At 43.9% G+C, this 24,778-nt stretch overlaps 2 protein-coding genes across 4 annotated transcripts in view; one reads left to right on the top strand and one right to left on the bottom strand.

Annotated features, from left to right (window-relative positions):
* Positions 1–1,499, bottom strand: part of CWF19L2 (CWF19 like cell cycle control factor 2) — a 97,552-nt gene extending 96,053 nt beyond the window's left edge. For 2 of the 3 annotated variants that reach the window (XM_049823543.1, XM_049823544.1), the window contains exon 1: positions 1,321–1,498. In XM_049823543.1, the coding sequence (XP_049679500.1) occupies positions 1,321–1,392 (72 nt within the window). In that variant the 5' untranslated portion in view covers positions 1,393–1,498. Of the gene's footprint in view, positions 1–1,320 lie in introns of all 3 variants that reach the window. The other variant, XM_049823542.1, reaches the window with a different exon arrangement.
* Positions 1–24,778, top strand: part of ELMOD1 (ELMO domain containing 1) — a 270,336-nt gene that overhangs the window by 120,547 nt on the left and 125,011 nt on the right. The window lies entirely within an intron of this gene.

Genomic DNA, 24,778 nt, shown 5'->3' with positions numbered 1-24,778 from the left:
CAACAACAAACTTTTGCTGGACAGTATGATTCACTATTACTAAGTTAAAGGAATTTCCCTTCAACTGCTTCTCAAAAAGGGGGAAGCACACAATACAGCAGGATCATCCCACACTTGCGAAGTCACTGAAGGGAAGTTTTATTGCGTAGAAACAGTTCCACAACTGTGCAAGAGAGATACAATATATTACCTGAAGTCCTCTCTCTGTCTTCCCTCTTTGCCTTGAGAAAAGACATCACTACTGCGTAAGCCTCAGGCTATTCAGGCCATTTTCTCACTACTTTTTTTCTGAAAATATCTTTGCTCAGTAAGATCTGGTTGCTGCTTACTTTGCCCTTCCCTCTCTCAAAAGACCATCATCACAACCTCATACTTTTTCCATACCCTGTCCTCCTCTTACACTTTCCTTTCCATTCAGTTATCCCCCACTCCTTAAACTTCAAAACAAGTCATGTCATCTAACTGATGCGCCATTTACTATTTTATCATTCAGTCTACCTACAAGTTACAACAAGAATCAGCAGCTTACTACACAAGCACCAAGCATGGTGTATAGGCAGATTTTTAATAAAATGCATCAGGATTAGCACAGGTCTCAAAGTCACAGCAACTCTATGAAAGCATCTATGAGTGGGAGCCTCCTAATTCTCAACTAACATTACAGCAACATATAACCAAGCAAATAACATCCTGGCTCCATGAAAACAGGCTGTCCTACTTCTGTTCAAGTTACTACTACTCCATGACCAGAGTGCTGTAATGCAGGAATACTGACTCTTAGGAAAGACAGGCCAGGAAGAGATGGAAGAGGAGTTGCCTTTTATATCTCATTTAAGGAAAAGCTGAGAGCTGTGACTGTTTAGCCTAGAGGAGAGAAGGCCGGGGAGCGGGGGTGGTGTCATCTTATCAATGTATACAAATATCTGAAGAGGGGGCGTAAAGAAGACCGACCCTGACTCTTTCCAAAGGTGTACACACAGAAACACGTAATAAGAGAAAAAACAAGCAGCTCAATACCACTACAAGGGGCAAAACGCATGAACTCAGGCGGCTACCACTCAAAACTGAGTTCCCGTTTGCTTTCTGCCACTGCCGGTACCGCAGCCCAGCTCCCCTCGGGGCAGAAGGGGCTCTCCCTAGGGCGTCCCCTCCTCCAGCTGCCGCTGGCGGGCCTGCGGGCGGGAGGCGGCGGCCAGGGCCGCCCTCAGGAGCGCACCGGCCCCGCGCAAGACGAGACGGCCCCAGCACCCGGCCTGGGGGAGCGAGGGAGAGAGGCTAAACGGTCCCCGGGGAAAGGCAAAGCCGGGCCGCGCACCTCACCTGCGCCAGCAGCGCCTGCCGCTGCTCCTTACGTTCCGCCAAGCTCCGCTCGCTCTCAAACCCGGACGCCATCGCCAGTCCCCGCCGGAAACCAACCGCCGCGCAGCCGCCGTACAGCGAGGCCGGGAGACTGTCGTAAATTCCGTTCCGGGCAACGGCGGCTCCTCCCGGCGGTGCTGCGGGGCGTGCCCGCCGGGCCGGGGCCCTCCGAGGTCCCCGCGCCCTCCTTGAGGTGAAGCAAAGCCCGCCTCCCGCGTACGGGGTGAGGGGGCAGATCCCTGTGCCCCCGGAGGCCGGCTTTCAGCCAGCGTCCGGCCGTAACGCTCTCGGGCTTACGACAGAGTTTCGCCAACTTCCCTCGTAGCTTCAAAATCAAAGTCAGCTTGTGGAAGGCCTTCCGCGGCCTCGCAGGCGACGGTCACAGCAAATATCGTGTGGTGGCACAAGCAGCTTAGCAGACCCCCGTGCTGCTTGACCGGCAGGGTCACGAAGCCCCGGGATGGGGATACTGACCTCCAGGCTCGCCCCTCCCGCAGGGCTGAAATTACCCGGGGTTCACCCCGGCCTCCTCCTCTGGACCAACACTAACGAGAAGCGAAGAATGGAGATGTGGCCTAACCAACCTTCACACGCTCCAGTGCCATGCAGTGCCTGCTGCTCCGCAATGCCACGACCCACGACCACCTCCCAGCCGCTTTCTGCCCTGTTTGCAGCCAGTTTGGTGCGTCCATGCTAGCCTGTGGCTTCTGTAATGGCAGGGTGCTAGCTCTTTGGGGTGGGAGAAGGGAAATTAAAAAACATGCAAATTCGAGTGCTTACAAGCTACAGTTGGCCAACAGTGTTTCACAGGGCTGCTGTATCTCAAGTGAAGCAAATGTTTACTTGAGATGTCATTTCTTTGGGAGGAGATCAGAGCATTGTTAATGTGCCTGACACCAAATGTGTTCACAGCTGCCAAGTAAGAACGTTATTTAGGTAAAGGTCTGAGCAAAGTGCTTGCACAATTTGTTAGCTATTTGCATGGGACAGTATGTTTTCAAAGATATAATGATAATTTAATCATCATCTCCCTAGTGCTATTAAATATGTAAGTTAAACTTCATTCAATTTATGCTGTGACAGTTAACAACATCTCAAGAAAAACCTGTTGTACATCACCACTTGGTAGAGAATGATAACTGATAGAGCTTCATAGGCACCATTTGGAAAAGCAGCACGTGAACCCCCTTTGGGGAGCCATTTACAAAGCAAACAGGTGGACACAAAAGACATTTCAGCAGGACTAATACTATGCTCAGTCCTTAGCTCCATGCAGCAAAGTACACTGGTTGAGAGAGGAGAAGCAAGAAAAGCGCATGTTTGGCCCAGTAAGGAAAGCCTCTTCTCTGATAGTAATGTGCTGTTTTTCTTACCAGCAAACTGGTTTCTTTCCATCCCAGTGTTACCACTTGCTCCAGGCAGCCAGCACAGCATCTCAGATGGGTGCTTCCTAATTCGCTCAGCACACAGCCAGGCATCTTGGCTTAATAGATTTATGTTAAATCTAGCGACAGGTGTGGACAATTTCTTTCTCCAGTATGGGGGTGAGAACAGGGAATGTGTTTTCTACAGCAGGAAGTTACAGACAAAGGAGAGAACTCAAAGCAGGGTGTGAGCTTTTGCAGTATTTGGTGTTATTCTTGATAGCTATAACCCTTCACATGATTAATAAGGCGGTACTGCAAATTTTCATTTAAAAACACATTTCCAGTACTCCTGTTTTTGGGAGAGAAACCATGATGCAAATACACTCTAGAATCTCAGAAACTAAAGAACAAGAGAAACTAGAAAGCTATTTTATAAATATGATCATTCTGCCGGTGGGGTTTTTGAGAGCTAACTTTAATTTTGAAGTCAGCAGTTAAGGTAAGGATGACATAATTTAATTTTATTTCCCCCCTCATCCAAGAAAAGGATTTTCTCAGAGAAAGCAGGCAAAGATGGAAGTTTAGTCTTATTTCTTTGACGTTATTAGAATGCCTGAGAGCTCCTTACATGCTCAAAAATCTCCAGTGAGCCTAGAGAACTAGTCCTTGGTATACCACTTTTAGTGGCCAGCTGGGCACCTCTGTTCAGTCACCTCATTCTCAGTGCCAAAATTAAACACGCTAATAAAACAATAATGCTTCGGATATACTGATCTTTGCTGAACTCCTGCGGGGAGGCGCTGACCTTGCAGAATGAATTATTATTTCCCATTTAATGGTGCATTTTATACTTTCTCTGAAAGAAACTGGTGACTCTCCACCTGACCTGTGTTATAAACCCCCATGCTACTAACCTTTCACTGCTTGTCTTCAGCGCTCTGTTTGAAATTTTCTTTTTGTACAAAAAAGGTTTGAAAAAATCTTCTCCACTCAGTGTAATCCTGTGCTGTTTTCTTTAAGCAAAAGGCAATGTTTCACTAGGGAAAAGGGGTTGTTTACTTTGAGAATATGAAACTTTTTTTTCGACAGTGCTGCTGGAGAGAGTTTCTTACGTCAATTTTAACAAAAAGTTCTGAAGTCTTCATACTAAAGAAGCACAGTATCCAGTAGGATGGTGGGGAGAGGACAGAGAGGGTGTACACCCAAGTCAAAATGTACTTAGTTTCAGTTAATTCTCATGCTGTTCATTTTTAAAACCACCTGGTTTTCCATTGCCATTGGTACTGCTGAGCAGTCATTTACATTTGATTCTGAGGGATTACTTAAGACTGGCATGGAAATTCTCAATGACTTGTCTAAGAAATAAAAATGTCAGTCCTTGGAGAAATTGCGGGGGGGGGAACAAAACAAAAAATGATGCAATTATGGGGAAAAGCATATTTCTGTCATAGAAATTTCATTATGTTTCCTCAGGAGAAAATTAAAGCAACTGTCTAAACTCAGTGCCATAAAATGATAGAACACCTTGCCCAAAAATCAATGTACCAGCAATGCCTGGGTTATTAGTTGCTTGTGCCTGAATTGTGCAGTGAGCACCTGAATTGAAAAACCAGACAACTTTCTACTGTCCATCAGAAAGAGTGCTTCTGGCAGCAACAAAAGAACCCCTGTGTCACTGGGGATCCTGACAGCCTGCCTGGGAAAGGAGAGCTCAGCTTGCAATGAAAACAAACGAGGATACTGTGGTGGATTGAAGAATGATTCACCCATTGTTCCATATTCAATAGCAAATCGTGCGTTGTCTGCCCCTGAGGGATAGTTATTTTGTTAATTTGCTCAGCTACTTTAAAAACAAGTGATCTCTTCAGCTGTAGTTTGGTAGAGCAGAAGGATGGGGTTTTAGAAACATCCATTTTCCCTCTGCCCACCCCAGCTTCATCACTATAATAAAGAGGATCATTCATCTGGGAAATTCTCTAGTGACAACTACTACTAATAAATGATTTGTGAGGAAGCTGTTACACATGTGAAATGATAACTCATTCAGTTCATTTCTTGTGGGGCTTTTACATGCCTTTTTTTTTCCTTTGAGAAGTTGCAAACAAAGACTTTTATCAGACAGGAAGCTCACAGCAGTGATAACATCCATCCTGTCCTTGATTTGCTGAGTCTGGAAACATCTTTCTAGAAACCATTTCTTTGAGAGAAATAGGTAAGTCTTTTCTGTTGCCTGCTCAACATGGAAAGGTCCAGAGGGGTACATGCCAGGAAGCTTCAAATCAGCTACTTTCAAAATGAGACTGACTCAGATCACCTGTCTGGGGCAGGAATTAAAATTCTGGGCCTTTAGTTTATCAGTCCTTATGCATCAGACCAATACAAAAATAACTTGAACAGTCTTAGGCAGAGCTTCAGTGCAGTGCAATGGGTTGGTTTTGTTTTTAAAGTAAGATTAAAGCATATTTTTTGCTTTTTAAAGGTAGGGCAGTTCCAGGTTGTAGCCAGGTTGTAGCCTAGGCCCACAGACAGTTGTATCAGCCCATTAGTTACAAGAGCAGCCATAGCTCAAGCTGATATTACAGACACTCTGTACAGAGAAACCACAGCCTTTGGCTGCCCCAGAGACCTTGGGGCTTTCTTTGCCCTTTTCTCCTGCAGTGCTGTTGCTCAGTCCGATGCACTTTCATGTGGGCAGCATCCAGCAAACTAAAGGAAGCTGCCACAACACTCCCAGCTGGACTCTGCATGTGCAGTATTGTAGGAGAGTCTCCTCCTTTCATTGCAATAGAGAATCAAAAAACACATGGGGACGGGAGCATGTCTTTCTCTAATGAAACGGTGAACACTCACGGAAAAAAATTGTTGAGACCAGTAAGGTCTTGCTCCATGGAAAGGGCTCCAAGGCACTACAGCACTGAATGATAATTTTAAAGAGAATTTGACTGCCACAGAGAGTGTCCATAATTGTCTCTTTTGGCAGCAAGTTGAATAATTTACTTCTCTCCAATTTTTACCCCACAATTCCTGAAATTGCTTTTCATTTTTCTTTATTTTATAGTACTGTGTTAAGAGGGAAGGGTAATTTCATATGCAATTCTTGTCTCAGGCCTTGACCCAGAAATAGCTGTAAATACTGAGCAATGTGCCTGACATCCCAAGCCACCATCTTTGTCACTGTTCTTGACAGAAAACCCTCTGAGGAGTGTAAAACTACCAGCTTGTCTTGCCGCTTACTTCATTTTCAAGCACAAATGCCCCTCCAGGTCTCTGTTACTGCAGACACACAGGCAACACCAAGCAAGCTTATCTTCAAGCATATGTCACGGTGTTGGATACCACCAAGTGAGAAAAAAGACCATACAGTGGGAGGACCTTGGATTTCTTTTAATGTGTGCTTTGGCCTCTTCTGTCCTAGAAGTTTCAGAGTGGGAAAGACCAAACACAGTATCTTTCATAGTCAAGATCCACTCAATATTTCTCCGTGATGTGGTTTCAAGCCCTCACCCTGCCTGTCAGAAGCATCTAGGGAGCTGCTGACACAGGCAGAGGTACTTACAACCCTGCGGGGCATCCTGCCTGGATGGTATATTCAGAAATGGTTTGGTCACACAGCAATAATGCCTTATTATAAGCCCTTTATGCCTTACAAAGCCAAGCACATATTAGACTGGGTAGATGGGTTAGAAGTGATTTCCACCCCCATATTTTCTCCTGCCTGTTCCCCAAGGAGACCACATGGCATGTTGGCCTGGGCAAGTGGATTGACTCAACTAAGAGGATTATTTGGGAAGAGCAGGGGTGAGGCAAGAGCTCTGGGCATCCTAACAATGCTCCTACTAGGGATTGTGGTGTGATAAATGTAACTATGGCCTGCAAGCTGGCTCCGTATCTTTCAGGTTTTGTAAGAGAAATGAGAGAGAATGGGAACAGTGCCATAGATTGCAGAACTGTGTTTATTTAATCTGTGAGATATCAAGAGAAAGAGACAGATTAATCGCAGTAATTCCTTTAACTCATAGTATACAGATAAGCTAAATCTTCATAATCAGCATTGTTTCATTAAAAGGAATCAGTGTGAATGTTTTTCACTGCAGATCACCTTCTAGTTTACATCCTTGTACATACAGCCTAAGATCCAAGAAAAGTGCACAATAAACATGCTTTTTTTAGTGTATTCTTAATAGCACTGCCTCAGAAAGAAGGGTGAGAGATCTTTTCTGGTAAAAAAAAGAAACAAAACTCAAGCTCATATTCAAAAATGTACCTCCTATACACTGATACAAGAACCATTCATGCGAAAAAAGGTTCAGCTTCAGTGAATGATGTGGTAAATCACTGCTTTCACTGAACATATTTGCAATGTAGAATAAGGTGATATGGGCTAGAGATATCTTAGTATGCATTTCAGTCTCTTTTCATTTAATTTTAATTGAATACAGACAATGTGATGCTCTGACTCCCTTAGAAACTTTGTTTCTTTGTCTGAGGCTTAAGTTAATCTAGATGAGGAGACCATGTCATTTTGTGAGGAAGCAGAGGGGAAAGTACTTTTAACAGTTTTCCTCTGGTCTGCCAAACCGTGAAACCAATTGAGCCCAGGGGCAGGATTCCCGCATCCCTCTCCCATCATAGGTACTGCCTGAAATGCTGGCTGCACTTAGCCAGATAGTAACCTCACACAGTGACCAGACATCCTCTGGCCTCCACCATGGTGGCTTGTAATAGGCACTGCCTTTAGGCCCACATGTGGTGTTAAAAGCTGAAGGTGACAGCTCTCTCTTGACACTGCCATAGAAGGTCTTAAACTAAACCACCTACCAGAACCAGATGCCTTTTAATGCTCCACTTGAGGCTCTCTCTGCCAATCCCAGTTCACAAAGACCAGAGTAGAGAGCACTGATACTGGAGGAGAATCTAATTCATTTTTCATTAATTAAAAAAGATACTACACTGGTTGGAAAACTCAAAAATATTTCTTATGCTCTGAATAGGGATGCTAGTTTCCAGTGTCTTTGTTAACTTCAAGGCAATTTGAGAGGAAGCAATCTGAAGGAATATGGGGAACCAAACAGTTAGGCCAGATGAAATATATCCTCTCATTCTGGTGGCCTTGTGAGAGGCAGTGATGAACTCTAAATAAAACATCCTCTGATCCTTCCTCAGAATATGGGATGCAGAGTGAAGAAAGTGAGATGTGAATTGAGTACACCCAGCAGAAATCATTAGAGTAGCAATAAAAAAGGAGATAGGAAGCATTCCTCAAAGAAACCATGCTCTCTTGAAGGGCATAACCCTTCAAGAAAAGTGTCATGCTAGAAACTGGTTGTTATGGTAAATTAAAAACAGCATCAGACTAGTTTCCAGACAGGCTATTTACTAAAGGGTTTTATGTCAAAATCCCCATCCTGAGATGCCTAAAAAGAATCTATTTTTCAGGGAGCAAAAATTGCTCTCAGGAAATTCAGGGAGACTTAAAGCTTAACTGTTAAATTCTAAGAGTAATTCCTTTAAGCTCTGTGGAGGTCAGGTCTTTGGTCATGCTCTGCTCCTCTGTGGATACCTAAGAACCTAAGAGGGTTCAAGGACTCATTGAAAAAGTCAGCAGCATTTGGCCATTGAGGCTGTGAGTAACCCACCCTCTGGAGGAGTGCAGACCTAATGATGAGATCGCTTGTTCTTTGAGGCTTGAGTTCACATCTCACATAATGCCTTCACAAAAAGCCCTCCCCAGGATGGCTGATATCTTTTTAAAAGCCAAAGCTTGATTAAAAAAGAGCCACAAAAGGAGATGGTTAGAAGTAAAAAAATGCAGATATGTAAAAGATTGCATAATGTTCTGCAGTGAGGAGCAAATAATCTGAGGAAAGTATTTGAATGGGAAATATAAAGTATTAGTATTTTCAAGGGACTCAGGCATGGCATTACTTGTGAGTCAAGGGATTACTTCAATATTGGTATATTAGGAAATCTGATGTGGGCGAGACTTTAGAGGCCATGAGGCCAGAGAGAGGAAACGTACATTAATGAAGGTGAAAACATGGACAGCACTCACAAACAAGGCCTCAGAAAGGGATGTTGTGCACTGAACGTTGATTTAGAAAGGAAGAAAAAGGGAAAGAAAAACAGCAGATTTGTGTTGCTAGTTTAGAGACAACAAAAGAATATATCAAGACTATATACTTTGCAGATCAATTTTGGAAACTAAGCAAGAAGCAAGGGGGGGGGGGGGGGGGGAGAACGAACAACCTCTTCTCTGTTTCTCATCCTTGCCATCTTTAACTAGAAGAATAAAGGAATAAAGCAGTGTGAAAAGCTGGGGAGCTTTGAAAATGGAAAACTGAAGGCAGGATTTGCCTTCCAATAGCAGGAGTGCAGGATTCACTGTAGCTGTTCTAACAGAGCTTTAGATATTGTCAGATTGCAACTTGAATGATTGCCGAAGAGCGCTGCAGCATACTGTAAAGGACTCTGCCTCCCTGAGTTGAATGCTTTAGCAGTTCCTTGGTTGAAAGTTTATTACTTTGAACTCATCCAAGGGTATGAGAAGTGTGACGTTAAGGACTGATGCGTGTTTGAGCAGCTGAATGTGATGAGAAATGTGCTTCTCCATCTTCTGCTCTGCACAAAGCATCAAAGATGAACTAGCTGAGGAGACAGGATGGCTCAGCAACAGACTATGAGCTATTTTTAATGGTAATAATTTCCAAAATCTGTCTAGACCTTGGAATCACTATTTCAGTTTTGATCTAGATTCTGAAAGAGACATCATATGAAGCAGCACAAAATCATTCACAAAAATCTGTATTTCACAGTAATTTATTCTACTGTCTTATGCTTTGATTCAGTAGTTTTCCTTTTAATTTAAATTTCAGTAGGAATATAAGACAAAGACATAGCTAAGAATAAATACATTGATATCACTGATTGTTGTGATAGAAGATTTATTTTCTTTTTAATTTTTAGATAAAGTGCATTAGTTTTACAACAAAGGTAAGCTTGCCATCATGCTAGAGTGATAATACAGAGTGTTTCTGCATAGGAAGGAGCTATTTAATTACTAATATTGCAATGACACATCTCTCCACCTTATTTGCTTGTGAATTGGAAATTTCTTGCCTTTGCTTTTGTAAAATCAAAGGAAAAACTACTGATGTCGTTGGGGTTGCTGTTTTGTAATGGTAAAGCATAGGCATAACCTGCGTAAGGGGAAAAGACAAGTTTCATGTCAGTGCCCAGACGTACCTCCGTAAAGCTGCCTATATGGAGGGGCTGCCTACAGCTAGGTCCTGATGCCCTCAGACCTACGAGCACCTCCACTCCTCTCTCATGCTATATCAGACCTGGCCCGTCCAGCCCTGCTGGCTAAGCCACTTTCCCCAGAGCCTGATCCAAAGCTTGCAAAAGTCAGAGGGGCAACTCTCCATCAATTCCCAGGAGGCTTTATCTAAAAGTCCTAGAATAAAATGCTTAGACCACCTTACTTACTGGAAGTGACAGGAAGAAAAAACAGACAGGACAAGAAATGCCACTGCAATGTCTCTAGCTTACTCTTTCTGTTATCCTCAGCTCTTTAAAGCCACAGCTATGGTTGACAAGAAAAATGTCTAGTTTTGAGAGTCAACTCACACAATACCAGCTATTTGATACTATGACAAAGTTACAGGTTAGAGTAATTTAATCAAGGCTACCTTGAAAATAGCTTAAAATCATTGTAAAGTTTGTAATAATTTTACAGTATTAACACCCCAGTAGTGGCTTGCTGCAAGTGCAGAAGTACAACAGGGATACTGCAACCTTAAACCCCCTCTTCCTTTGAACAAATAAAAAGCAAATGGTATTTTGTGAAAGGTCTTGCAGCCCATGATTTTACTTATGAGGCTTCTCGCTGGTTACATTAGCTCAGCTATCTATTAACCACAGCAACCCATTTGCATGCAAAATCTTCCCATTAAAATAAAAGCAAACAACAAATCCAGGGCTTCAGTGACCAAATGTGTTGACATGAATGACTATAATCTGTGCAACTCTCTGGAGTAAGAGAACTGGGGCTTAGACAACCCATACAGAACTTATATTGATATTTCACTATAGCTCAGACATCATCTAGCCCAGTTATGCCTGTATGTTCATACTACTCACATGCAGGTTGGATAATCTGGTGAATCGGGGTGACCACAGGGCAAGTTGCTTATTTCGCAGTTCAAAACTAGGCTTTTCTTTCCTCCTGATTTCAGCCCAGAAAGGAGTAACACTGATGCAGGGGTGGCTCTTACCTTGAGAACAGTGGGGTCCATATCTACAAGAACTTCAAAGCCATCAGTAAAACCTTTCAGAGTCTTATTTACCTCTTTCACCAAGTGCACCAGGCCAAGCAGCACAGCACCCTGAACTGATTCATGCTGCCCCTGCACAGTAGCCCTTAACTGCAGGGGGTCCCTGCCAGCTGTAAAGCAGGAAACCTGCTTCTGCACAAGCAGGTGCATCAGAGCACAAAAGGCTAAGAGTAGAGCTCTCTCCCCCTCTACTGGGAAAGCAAGTGAGATACAGGCATTTTCTCAGCGTGAGAGCAGCTCCTGAGAAGGTGTGAAGGAAGAAGCCGAGGGGAGAGCAGTATTGAAGGGTTCCCTTCAGTGGCCAAGAAAAGACAAGGACATAAGAAGTGGTCTGAAGTAAAGCAGGGATCAGATGAGCCTGGAGGAGCCTGTCACTCATCTAGGGTCCTGCATGCCCAGACACAGACACACACACTGGGCAAGAATAGAAGGAGCACCCCTGTAAGTCTTAGATGCAGAAAGCTGGTATTGCTGGCCATCGCATCACATACACCTTTTTTTTTTTCACTTCCCAGACTTTTTGTGACCTCCTCTAGCCTTCACTTAACATTGGTTCATGATACATCCCAAAGACCTTGAAAACAATGGACGAACGGAATGTGACAAAGAGAGGGACAGTAGAGGAATGTAGAGTGGCAAGACAGTGAAAGTGAGAAGCTGGGAAGATAACCCCTGCAGTAGCACACTGGATATAAGTATCTAACCAGATATAAATGTGGTTAGATTACATTGCTGAGGCCAAAGGAAAATAAATGTTGCAGCAAGCAAGTCATAAAAGCTTACAGCTGGAGAAAGATAACAAACTTTGCTTTAGCCACAGTGAGTTGTGTCTGCCAGGTAGCTGAGGGAAGGAACCATGACTTTAATGGGAAGGGAATTTTGGGAAAGGAAGGGAATTTTGGAAAGGGAATTTTGGGAAGGGAAGGGAAGGGAACAGTGGATAACTCACTCAAGGACATGCACAAAGTGATTAGAAATGCAGGAAACTCAGGAAGGAAAAGCATCATAGCAGCAAGGGGAGGACAAGATTTCAAAAGAACAGCTGGCATTCTCAAAGGTAAAATGTCAGTCAGTGAAGATGAGGCTTCAAAATTTTGACTAAGAAAAAGTCTTAATTTTGTAACCATCTGACAGGAGATGTATTGAATATTTTATTCAAAATGAAGTCAGATAAATAACACTATAAAGTCCTTATTTGTCTCTGATAACTGTTCAGAGAGTTTTGCTGTTGACCTGAGATATAGGGATCAACACTGATGTCTTTTAAAGTTAGGTGATGTGGCCCAGCCTAGAAATCTGTATCTAGCTTATGGATGAGAGCACCATCAGGCACAGGAACAAGCTGTCTACATTTAACAAGCATCTCTGTAGCAAATATCTGGTGAGGAGACAGGCAAGAGAAGGAAAATTATTAATTTGTGTCCACTTGAGATGTCAGGTATGGCCTTTCAAAGCAGTTTGTACAAAGCCATGCAATTCTGATTCTGCCCCAGGAGGGCACATATTAGTTAATGCAGGTCAAGTTATTTGCATAATAAATTAGGGTCCAAATGCTGCTGTTGTCAGTGTAATCACTTCATATAAAGCATATTAACACACATAAAAGAAATTTGCAATGATGAATGAAATGTCTTTCCCTCTTTTCTCCCCAATAAATTATAGAAAACTATAGTGACACACAGAAAGTGATAATGACAAGAAATCCTTAATTGTAGCAGCAAGAATACACAAAACAAAGCACACTGGAGACAGTAACTATTAATCTTCTTTAGTATTTCTAGACAAATCTTTACCAGTTTCCCTTTGCAATTGGAAACTGTTTCTGTGATATTTACAGGTATAACATATCTGAACTGGAATTCTGAGATTAAAACGCGCCCAGATTCTGGTAAATCTGAAAATCTTGTAATGTATGGAAAATGTTATCACTCTAAATCTCTCATAATATAAGTGGTTGGGATGGGTCCCCATCCGCCCAGTATTTCCCATATTGTCGGGGTAATACTGTGTATAATTCAGAACATTTGTGGTATGCAGTGATAGCTGCACGACATTAATTTCTGGCCCAGGGTTCCCCAAATGTGCTCATTGCCATTCAGTTTATATGGAGCATGTCTGAGCTCTGCTCAGAAGAGATTCACCTACACAGCTGACTTTCCGTATCATTTTCAGAAGTTCTCTTCATCCTGTATGCACACCAGCAGCTTGCTATCACTCAGACTGATTGCTGTTTTTCTAGCCTATACTTAATGTCTCTCATAGACATTTACTTTAATTGTTCCCACTGGGATCATGCCATTTAACAGATCACTATTAGTCTCCACTCTCTGGTGTCATGCTCTATTGATATTAAGTTGTAGTTTGTATTCACCAAGCTCTTCCCTATAACCTGTTCTTATAATCTCTCTGCTTTTCCCTCTCTTAGTATGTTAAAGAAACTTCCTGACTCCCTGCACTGCTTTATACCTCTTAAAGACTGAAATGTGAGTTAGTTACCTTATATCCAGTATCAACATGGATGTGATGGAAATAACTCTCAGTCAAAAGCCAGTAGCAAGATGCACACTTTAATCTTACTTGTACACATGAAGCACATCTGTATTTGTATGGACTAGAAGGTTCAGCACATGGAAAAATTTCATATAATGGTTCTGTCAATGGAAGGAGATGCCTAGTCTTGGCATAAGAACAGGACATTACCATTTCCCAAGGCATGAAGAAAGACAGAGGAACAAGTATTAAAAGTCAGGGAAATCAGAAAGATAAAAGTCCAGTGAGTAAAGGGAGAGAGATTATTTCAATGAAGAGCAAAGCAAGCTCCAAATAAGATTTAGGGCATAAAAGTTAGCACTGTTCTTCATGGTCCTTTCCTCAAAAGGAACAGACTCAAGTAGTCCATGGCCACGTGGGCAAGGCAAACACTTCTAAGATAAGAGGACAGAAATCTTTCAGGTTTGAATTTGGGGAAGTACATGAAACATGGTTTCTTCCTTTTGGCATGAATGCCTTCATTGTTTAGATTTTTATAAATAAACACTTAACATTTGTTTTTCCCTTAATGCTGTTTGATTTAAGGGTGACTGCAATGTAGATAGCTAACATCAAGTTATTACGCTCCATTCTAGTCTTCAGACAAGGGAACAGGAACATTTTCACAATGCCTAACACTAGCCACCCTTTGGGATATATAGCAGTGTAACAGAACGTTCTTCCTCTGAGCTGCATGGATTAATTCAGGAACTAGTAATACAAAGGCCCACGTGGAAGAAGTTTTTTACTGATAGTCAGCACTAGCAAAAAGACCTCCTTGGCCTTCATCAAGGTTAGTGGAGAAATGCCCACAGAAGTTATGGTATCACAACTTTTGGAAAAAATCTTTGAAAAAAATTTAAGTTATTTGGACAAAGCCCTGAGCATCTTGCTCTAACTTTGAATTTAAGCCTGGTTTGAGTAGTAGGTTGCACTACATGGCTCCAGAGGTCCCTTCCAACCTGATTCTTTCTATGATCCTATGCCTGGCCCTCAGGCACTTTGTAACACCCCCTATCAGCCATTTGCATTGTTTTGCTATTTCTACCTTCCCAGCTACACAAGTTTCATTCCTGTCTCTGACTCAGAGTTTTCATCTCCATCTCCTTTTCTACCCCTACCTCCCCCGCTTTGTTACACCATGTCAGCCAAAAAGAGACTGGGAACGTATGTTCAGCATCACTCTTCATGCCCTGACCAACAGCTTCCTCCTTTCCAATCTCCAACTTGCAGCTTTTCAAGCACAAAGTGCCCATTATGCTTAGGACAACATTTTAGATCTTTCCATCTCAGTGGCTTCATTGTTCATCAATTTTTGAGGGAGCCTCTGCATCTACACTTGACTACTCTTAACCTTCTTCTTGTCACCATTCCTCCTACCCAGGCCTATTTTGCTCTTTCATATTCTTCCAGCACAGGAACCTCACTACTAACAGCATGTGAAATGGTTTCTCCACTGGTTCCTCTTCCAAATTATTTTTTTCTGTAGGGTCTATCAACCAGTGCCCCCCTTCCTCACCTTTCTTTGCTTTCTCTAGGGTCCTCTGTAGACAGCTGATCAAGCAACACCCAACCTTTATAAGCTTAATGTATTATATAGGAAACAGCCTGAACTGGGCATGCCTTCCAACATACTCCAGGGATCTAAGGGGAGGATCAGCTGTGAGGGATACTGCTACATCATCTATCACAGTCAAGCTGCTGAAAAGAAATGCCCTCTTTTTTGGCCAGAAGAACCATGATTTCTCTACACCCAGCTGTCCAGGCACATGGGAGAGATGCCGTTGGTGGACACACTCTTAGTCCACGTTCTGGACAGCATCACGACATGTACTAGTGGAAAGATATAGCCTTTTCTGTGTTAAGTGGCAGAGATCTCTGACTCCCACCAAAGCTGTATTGCAGTGTTCTAGTACTGAGAGATCCCAAAACCTAACTGTATAAATAGTCCAGAGTTTCAGCAGAAGAAAAAAATCCTTGGCTGTCCTATCAGTTTCCATAGGGCAGGGATATAGGATTGTTCAGAGGGGTAGGCTGCACATTTGCATTACCAGAAGTCCTGCTAACCAGCACAATTTAGCACTGACTACCCCCAGCTGTGGCTTTGCAGGCAGAACAGGCTGGCCACAGGACTTTGCGGACCAGTTTGCAGGCACAAAACCCCATAGTCACTGCAGTCCAAGCTGGACAGGGAGGAAAAGCGAAGTATAGTATCACCTGCAACAAATTACTTATTCATTTTTCCAGCCCATAAGTCAGTGATATTTGGAGATCACAGCTTTGTAGCAACCTTGTGATTGTTTGATTAAAATAGCCCTTTAAGAACAAAGAAAGGGGGGTGGAAAGGGCAGAAGAGCAATATGGCATAAAACTATCTTTTTTTTCCTCTTTCACCCTGAAGTTGTAGCAACACAATCTTCTACTGCATTTCAGAAACTAAAACTAAGTCAGACTAGCAGAATCTTTGCCCATTCCTTATTCTCCTAGTCTCTATTCAAAGACATCTTTAAAAAATAAGCTTCCCCCCAATGGGGATTAGTACAAGAAAGTGAGTAGCAGCAGCCTGAAGAATTTTAAAAAAGGATCTACAACCACATGCCTACGTCAAAACCTAAGCATGCAGTTGAGCTATTTTATTTCTTTTTTGAATCTCCCTGAAACCACACTGAGACCCAGGGCACCACTGAAGCAAGTGGCTGCAATGCAAAGTGCTAAATCTAGTTCAGTTGACAGCATCCAGATGCGGCAGTAACTTTCAACACAGCATCTTGTAAACACATCTGGTAAAGGTTGCCAGGGGTGTTTTCTCTAACTGCTTAAGAAAAAGATATGCACACAAACACCCACTGAAAGTTTGTTTTTACCTTAGTCTGCAAAACCTTAGTCTGTATTAGATGTAGTAATTGCCAAGTTCTTTGCTGTCTCCTCAATTATTCTGGTAATAGCAGGGAGGATCTGGGGAACACAACACCATATGGGTTCTAATCCCTTTTTATAAACTGGTTGTATGTTCAACCATTGTCCTGGTGGCTTTACTCTGTATGCAAAGCAGCACCACTATGTCTATTTAAAGGAGGCAACAACTGATGGCCATCGGCTGGCACACAGACCAGACCTGGACAAACACAATAAAATGAAGGGAAAGCAATTTTGTTCCAGCTTTTGGACAGTGGGACAGCAATACTAGAGTTGCCACAGGAGCAAAATAAGGAATCAAGTCGTAATGGGAGAATCTGTAATCATGGAAAGGTCGGGGTTGGAAGGGACATTCAAAGATCATCTAGTTGAACCCTGTGCCATGGGAAGTGACATCTTTCACTAGATCAGGTTGCTCAAAGCCCCTTCTGACATGACTTAGAACACAATTCAGTCTCAGATCAGGAATAGGGAAAGAGAGGGGGGTGTTTGTCCAGCACTGCAGGCTGGTTCTGTCTGCACAGTAACATATGTGTTTCTGTAGAGCAGAAAATCATGCAAATTTTTCCTGCCAGAGGACATTTCGGAGGACTTTACCATAAATTTTGAAAATGTGCTATAGCAGTGAAAGGATCTGTTGCCAGAAAAAGGATTGTATTTTTCCTTCCGATTCTCACATAATTCAATATAATACGGGGGTCAAGAAACCTTTGCAAAGTCTGTAGCTCTATTATCTCAACTACCACATGTTCCTGCAGAAAGACAAACTGTGAAGACCAGGTCCTCAACCAGCCGCCCCCAGAGACACAGCACAACCCTGGCGGCCCATGGCAAATGGCCACACTTCCTAAAAAGACATCAGAGGGCTAAATTCAGATGGTGTCTTGACCCTGCACTTGGGAGACAGAGACATTTAACTTAATGTCATACAGGCCATATCTCTCCCTGTGAGACTTTCAGCTGTTTTCTGTCTCCTGGGGTTGCATGAGGCAGAAGGGGGTCTGGCAGCCCACTGTGGATGGCAGTCTCGGGCAGAAGGTGGTGCCAGACTGGGTCTCAACCCTACCTGTCTGATTTAATACAAGGATTAGTGCGGCAGCTGCCTGGCTGACAGAGATCCGGCACTTTCCTGGGAAGCTGGTCCGCCTTGTGTACATGCTGGCTGTGCTAACGCAGAGCTGCTTCATGGCTTGGTCATTTTAGGGCCAGCGGAGGACTTGCTTACAGCCCCACCACAAATCAGTCTCCTCAGCCTTGGAGGACCTTGGAGGCACACATCCAAGCCGACCCTAAGCACTTAGACAAAGTACTGGGTGAAGTTCCCCGCACCAAGGGCTATCATAGGTATTTCCTATGAAATTAGAAAGATCCAGGTAAAACTAGGAGTTGCTGGCTTTATCCTTGTGAATTAGTTTCAGAGAAAGATGCATCTACCAATATTAGAAGTGGCCATTTCTTTCTACAGTTTTTAAGTCTGGATCTCTTTTCACATGAGAAAAGTGCAAAAATGAGGGGCAGGATGCAATTGTAGTAAGCTGTACTCCTTTACAGGGTATGTACCACCCGTGCCTGTCTGTTCCAGAGGCTTGGGATGTGACAGCAGGTGACAATAAGGGGAGAGTAGCAGACAGAGGTGTCACTTTCTCCCTCCCACTGCTCCATGATATTTCTCTTTCTCTTCCTTGACTTCAAAACAATCCCATTCAAATCCTGGTCCTGTGCCAGACTGCCAGCACCTGTCCCCTGTGGCAGCGAAGGATCTTTGCAGGGAATCAGACCATGAACAGGACAGGAAGCTCTTGGCCCCATTCTGCTGCTCCCTGTGCTGTCCCCTCCCTGCCGCAGCAAACAGCTGGCGTGGCTGTGCCAGCAGCGCAGACACTGGAAGAGCATCAGTCTGAACCAAGGGAAATAGAGACACAGATCAGTGAGGGAACCACATGGGTGAGCGATTTGCTGACAAGGGTCAGGGGAAAAATAACAAGAAAAAATTGGAGGTTAGTTGTGGTCACAGAGTCACAGAACAATTTGGCTTGGAAGGGACCTCAGGAGCTCACATAGTCCAACTACACTCAAAATGGAACAAATTTCAAAGTCCAGCCAAAAGGCTCAGGCCTTTGCCCAGCGGAATTTTAAAAATCTCCACAGACAGAGATTGCACAAGCTCTCTGGGCTGCATCCCAGGGCTGATGTGTTCAGCTTGTTGTCAACCAGGAACCCAGCTTCTTTTCTGCAGAAATGCCACCTAGCCGGTCAGTCCCTCGCCTGTGCCAACGCATGCGGTTGTTCTGCCACAAGAACTGGACTTTGTATTTGTCTTTGCTAAACTTGACCAGTTCCTTGGGCACTTCTGTTCGTGACCACTGTCGTGGTTTAACCCCAGCCAGCAGCTAAGCACCACGCAACCGCTCACTCACTTCCCACCCACCCAATGGGATGGGGGAGAAAATCAGGAAAAGGAAAACTCTTGGGTTGAGATAAGAACGGTTTAATAGAACAGAAAAGAAGAAACTAATAATGATAATGATAACACTAATAAAATGACAACAGTTATAATAAAAGGATTGGAATGTACAAATGATGCGCAGTGCAATTGCTCATCACCCACTGATCAACGCCCAGTTAGTTCCCAGAACGGTGATCCCCCCACCCCCCACTCCCTTCAGTTTACATTCTGGGCATGACATCCCATGGTATGCAATACCCCGTTGGCCAGTTTGGGTCAGCTGCCCTGGCTGTGTCCTGTACCAACTTCTTGTGCCTCTCCAGCTTTCTCGCTGGCTGGGCATGAGAAGCTGAAAAATCCTTGACTTTAGTCGAAACACTACTGAGCAACAACTGAAAACATCAGAGTTATCAACATTCTTCGTACACTGAACTCAAAACATGGCACTGTACCAGCTACTAGGAAGACAATTAACTCTATCGCAGCTGAAACCAGGACAACCACGTAACACCAGGGAACAAAACCACTCAGGTGACCTAGCAGTAGTGAGGGTTATCTTTCCAGATACCACTACTCTAAAAGTGATTTTCCTACCACACCTGAAGGTCAGTCCTCCCCTTCCCAAAACATGAAAAGGATTCCCACTGATAGCATCACACCACTTCCCTGACCATGTCTCTTGGAAAGCTAGGCTGCAAGCCTGGTCTTTAAAATATTCCAGGAAAATCAAAGATGTAATCCTACAGGCAAGTCTTTCTGTCTCAGAGTCACTCTCTTTCACACCACTGAGCTAAGAGACCCTGCTGGAAGCCCCTTTCTACAAGCTGCTTCATTTTCAGGGAATCCCACCAGTCCTGCCCTTTCTGTCATACTGCATCCCTGCACAGCTAGAAAGTGAGCAAATGCCCCTTTCAACCACCTGACTCTGAGCAGAGGCAGAAGCATCACAAGAATAACAACTACGTTTCTATATCTTCATCTGCGCACACAGCAGCACAGTGATCTTCCCCACGGCACTGCGCAGACCGGGCAGGTCCCCAGCAAGCTCAGAAGAGCACAGCTTTCCATGCACGTTTCTGAACAGAAAACATCAAAGCAAAGCAACTCCACAGAGCCCTCATATCCATGCTCTCTCCTTCTGTCAGTTTAGAAATAGGATGTGCTCTTTTTTCTAAAGCCTTTATTTCACAGCCACTCCAGAGCCCAAGACCACCTCTGACTCTGATACAAAACAAAAGCTGGTCCAAAGACACCTGACCCCGAAAGGAACAAGCTGTCCTGTTAGTAAGTGCATGTTGCACCTTGATTCCTAGCAACACAGAAATATGGAAGATGGAGATAGATCCAAAATAACACACATCTAAAATTGCAATGAGAAAACTTCCCACACAATAGCCCTGTAGGCCTTAGCGTTTGCAGGAGGTACTTGCAGTTCTGCTTTGCATATTCCCATTACTAAGCAGGTCTTCACCTACCTCCTATCTACTTTTCAAAGCTGTGACCAAGCCTCAGGAGGTGGCCCTTTCTCAAGGCATCCTCATCACAGCTCCATGGGACTAACCCCTCCTGTGAAGTGTGGTCAACTTCTGTTTTCACCATGTGCAATGCTGTAAAATACATAACAGGAGACAGGAGACTAAGCTCCTATGTCAAGAGCCTCTCAGAGCTCTTGACCCCAAACACAAGCTGGGTTTCTGGATCAAATCATGAATCAGTCATAGCGTAGATGGATGTGAGAGACCTGGCTCTGTTCAGGCTAGAGAGATGCACCCTGTATGAGCAGCCAGGCTTGATTTGGACCCATCATGCAGGTGCAGTATAAATAGTGTCATTCTGCCCAGGAGATCCTTTATTTTCAACATGAACTACCACTGGCTTCTCTCTGCATTAACATCTGACTACCGTTCTGTTTGTCAAACCCTCACTAAAATACTGCCCCTTTGAACAAGTCTGCAATGTGTCCGAGTCAAGGATGAATCATCCCCAGCTCTAGACATTTTGTTCCTGTACCTCTCAAACCACTCTGAGTACATAAATTGGGAGAAAAGACCTTGATCTAAGTATCTGCATCTCTTGTACAGATTAATTGCTTTGTCTGCTAAGAGCAGACTGATGGTCTGCAGGTTTAAAGGCTGAATACCCAGCAGATTCTTCTGAACTGCACATTTTCCTAAGCCCTCATCCTTCTTCAACATTTCCTACCATGCAATAGCTTTTCCAGAAGAAAGAAACTGGAATGCTGTTTGCTAACACAGCAATGTGTGAATTCTCTCTCTTGATGGTTTGCAATTCAGCTGTCACTGCTTAAAAAAGCTTATTAGAAACATGTCAATATACTTGTAAAAAATAAGGAGATTGGGCAAAGTAAAAGCTTGGGACGGGGTCAAATACCACGTCCTGCCATCTGGCTGCCTCAGTACAGACCTGCATGTGTCCATGGAATAACCTTGAGCTGGGGCAATCTCATCAGTCTCAGGCCTCTTTCCTCCTACAAATCATGTATCTCTTGTAATTTTATTCCCAGATTCACATACAATGGGAAAAAACAAACTAACCAGCCAGTCCAATGGCTGAAGCATGGCTTGCCAAAGGGGAGAGTACTTGGGATTTTTCTGTATTGGCTTTTTATTTTCATGTTTGATAAACAAGGAATTCACTTAAAATGAAAGCTAAAAGGTTTTTGTACTGTTTCTTGCATGTGGAAATGGCACGCTTTTTTTTCCACATGCAGGACTTCACTAACACATCCACAATTTTTTCATCACAGATTTCAATAAAATAATTTTGAAAATTGTTGTGCACACAAAAATAAAGATCTTGGCAAACTTCACTAAGAATAGACAAACAGTTCTGAAAAAAAGAAACAAACACCAAACAGAAAAAAAAAAACCAGGCAAGTAGCAAACTTGAGACTTCTGTTGCTCAGTAAAGACCTAAATATTCTCTTAGATCAATCATTTGGAAGCTTCACCAGAAATAGGTTCTCAAGTAGATTTTGATGCTTTGATCAAGGACTGACATATAAATCTATGAAGAATTCTTCCATCATATTAAAATTGTTGGAGAAGTTCCAAAACAGGGGAAATTGCCTTTCCCACCACATTCTCCTCCATGCTGACTCCATAGAGCCTTCAGGAGCAGTACAAGAGCTCATCTTCTGCTCACTCTGCTGAGGGCAGTCCTTCAAGCTCTCTGAAGAGAAGCTAGCTGTGGTCCCCATCCAGCTTTTTGAAGCTCTCAGTCAGCAAACTAACACAGTCAGCATCTTGTCCCTTGCCATCTGCTGTCCTAAGCCTCCCCCTACTAAGCTTAAGTTGAGCACTTCCAGGGAAATCCAGCCTCTCTGAGGTCTGGGGGAGTTTTGTCACTGGCATCACTGCACCAGGACATCAGTCTGAAGGACCTCTATGAACTTAAGAGAAGCCCTCAGTGGTTTCATTTTTGGTTTCATTTTTTTGTCTGCCCCTGGGACAACAAATCACATCATTGTGTACTCAGCTTTAAGCCCACAAATGCTCTGAAGCACTTGTTTTGTCAGGACAGGACAGCGCAACACATCAGCAGAGAGGTCTGTCTGATGCAGGGTCAGGTGGAGTGACCTGGTGGTCCCTGGAACAGAAGGCTGGGAACAAGGGGTACAGTGACACCCAAAATAAACAGCCACCTCTGGTCACACCACCAGACGTTTGCCTGCACATGCCCAGGGCTAAACCAAGGGACATATTTGGGCCAGAGCAGAAATTCCCACCTCTCTACTCCTGGGTACACTGAGACACTCTGAGAATGACTGGGACACAGGAGAGGACTGCCGCAGGAGAGGCATTGGCATTCACAGCACAGGTCATACCCACACGGAGCTATGCTTTCCCTTTATCTTCTAAACTGAAAATGAATAACCATTTAAGCACATTTGTTATTTAAATAAGGCCAAAAAAAAGAACATAATTATTATGAAAACCACTGCACTGTGAAACCTGTAACATTTAAATCCAATTGTTGACCTTAAAGAGTTTCAGTTCATTACACTTCCCAGAGGTAAGAAAGGGGCAAGCAAGTACTGCAGAGGGCAGCTACGGTGGCACATAATTCTGTGTTGTAATGAGCTCCTCAATAAACCTCTGCACTACATTTTGTTAACACCTACCTGCCGTCCTCCCTTGTCATTTCTCCTTCACCACTTGATTCCTCTCCGAGCATCTGAGGAGACTGCCTGACTTTAATCAAATAAATATTTCATAATGTTTCCATGCCTTGGAGCACATCAGAGTTCTTTCAACTCTTCTAATGTCTTTGAAGAGCTGACATGCTCCTGGGACCAGCCTCCGGCTCACAGCCCTCGGGAATGCCAGGAAAACTGTCTTTGGTAATGCTTTATATACTGCATGTTCGACCCACACACCAGCATTGTCCAAGCCGGTTTTCTCCATGCCAGAACCAGGACCAGCTGAGACCCATCACGGCTGGGCTGCCTGGGACAGGGAGAGAAACACTGTCTGCTCTGGGTCAGGGTTAAATGGATGGGAAATGCTGCTGTAACTTAGCTAAAAGCAGTTGGCTGAAAGGAATACCTTGCAGCAGGAATACCGATGGTATTCAAAGGCTGATAGCAAAGTCTGATTCTTCTCTCAGACATCTGAGGTGCTTCACCGTAGAACTGGTGAAAGAGGGAATCTGACTGCTTCATTTATGCAGCAGTCAAGAAATTATGTTAATCAGCCTTGGCAATCAAGAAATGCTTAATGCGACACAAGACACTGCCTAATGCTGCCTCTGCCAGGGAAGTGGAGGGAAGAAGCAGAGCTCTAGGGGAGCCACAGGCCCTGAGAAAAACAGATGACTTTGTTACATGAAGTCACATTCAATCAACTGTTTTATGTTTTTCAACTGGGTTTATGCCTACTTGGTTAGAACAGTGCTTAACGCCATGCCCAGCTCAGAGGAGGCAGCACCTCTGAGCTCTCCCCAGCCAGAACAAGAGTACATTGAGTAGTCAAGCGCTACTGCAGACTTGATTCCTAATTTGTCACACAAGGTCAAGATACAGCCACACTTTGGACTGTTTCAAGCAGTGCTTGCATTTCTTGCCAGCATGTTGTATATCCTTATGGAAAATGCACCTACAGGGAAACGTAACAGCAGCTGCTGTGTGCTCAGCAGGAATCCAGGCACCGACAAACACATGACCATGCAGATAAAGAGCATAAGAGATACAGTCCTCCTACTTTCTTCTACATTAACACAATCCACTGTAATGAGAAATAACAGGCAGCCCAATTTAGTGAGTTAGTCACTGCACAGACACCCAGCAGAGGCTGTCCTTGCCCTCTGTAACCAGTGACACACGGACACCATGTGGCACTGCACCAGGGAGCCATCCGGGCTAGCTCCAGTCCCACGGCCCACCTGGGAGCTGGGTGCACTGCTGCACCCAAACGCAGTGTCCCAGTACTGCAGCCAGCTCAGGGGCCTCAATGCAAAACTGTGTCATGCAGGGCCCTTCTGAAAACTGGTCCCCAGTGGGAAATGCAATTTTCTGGGAAGTGTCCCAGAGGGGAGAGAGCACACTGGGGAACCCCTGCAAAACACGATGGAGTCTTAATAACTGGTAGGCAGGTTTCTCAGCAGTATGTAATGCCAAGTAAAAGTAAAATAACAACCCAAGTCTCACAGTTGATTTGCTTTCTTAAGTTTTCTTAGTTTGAAAATATATTACTCAGTGTCGCCATTTACTCATGATAACTATCAGCATAGCACCCTCCTGCATGTCTTCCCAGAGCCACCCTCTGCCTGTTGCATGTCAGCTGTGAGAAGAAGCAAGGACAAGCAAG

Source organism: Accipiter gentilis, chromosome 19, assembly GCF_929443795.1.
Source record: "Accipiter gentilis chromosome 19, bAccGen1.1, whole genome shotgun sequence".
In the NCBI taxonomy this organism is placed as follows: domain Eukaryota; kingdom Metazoa; phylum Chordata; class Aves; order Accipitriformes; family Accipitridae; genus Astur; species Astur gentilis.
The sequence above is the reverse complement of the archived record's forward strand: the minus strand, read 5'-3'. Positions and strand labels throughout refer to the sequence as shown.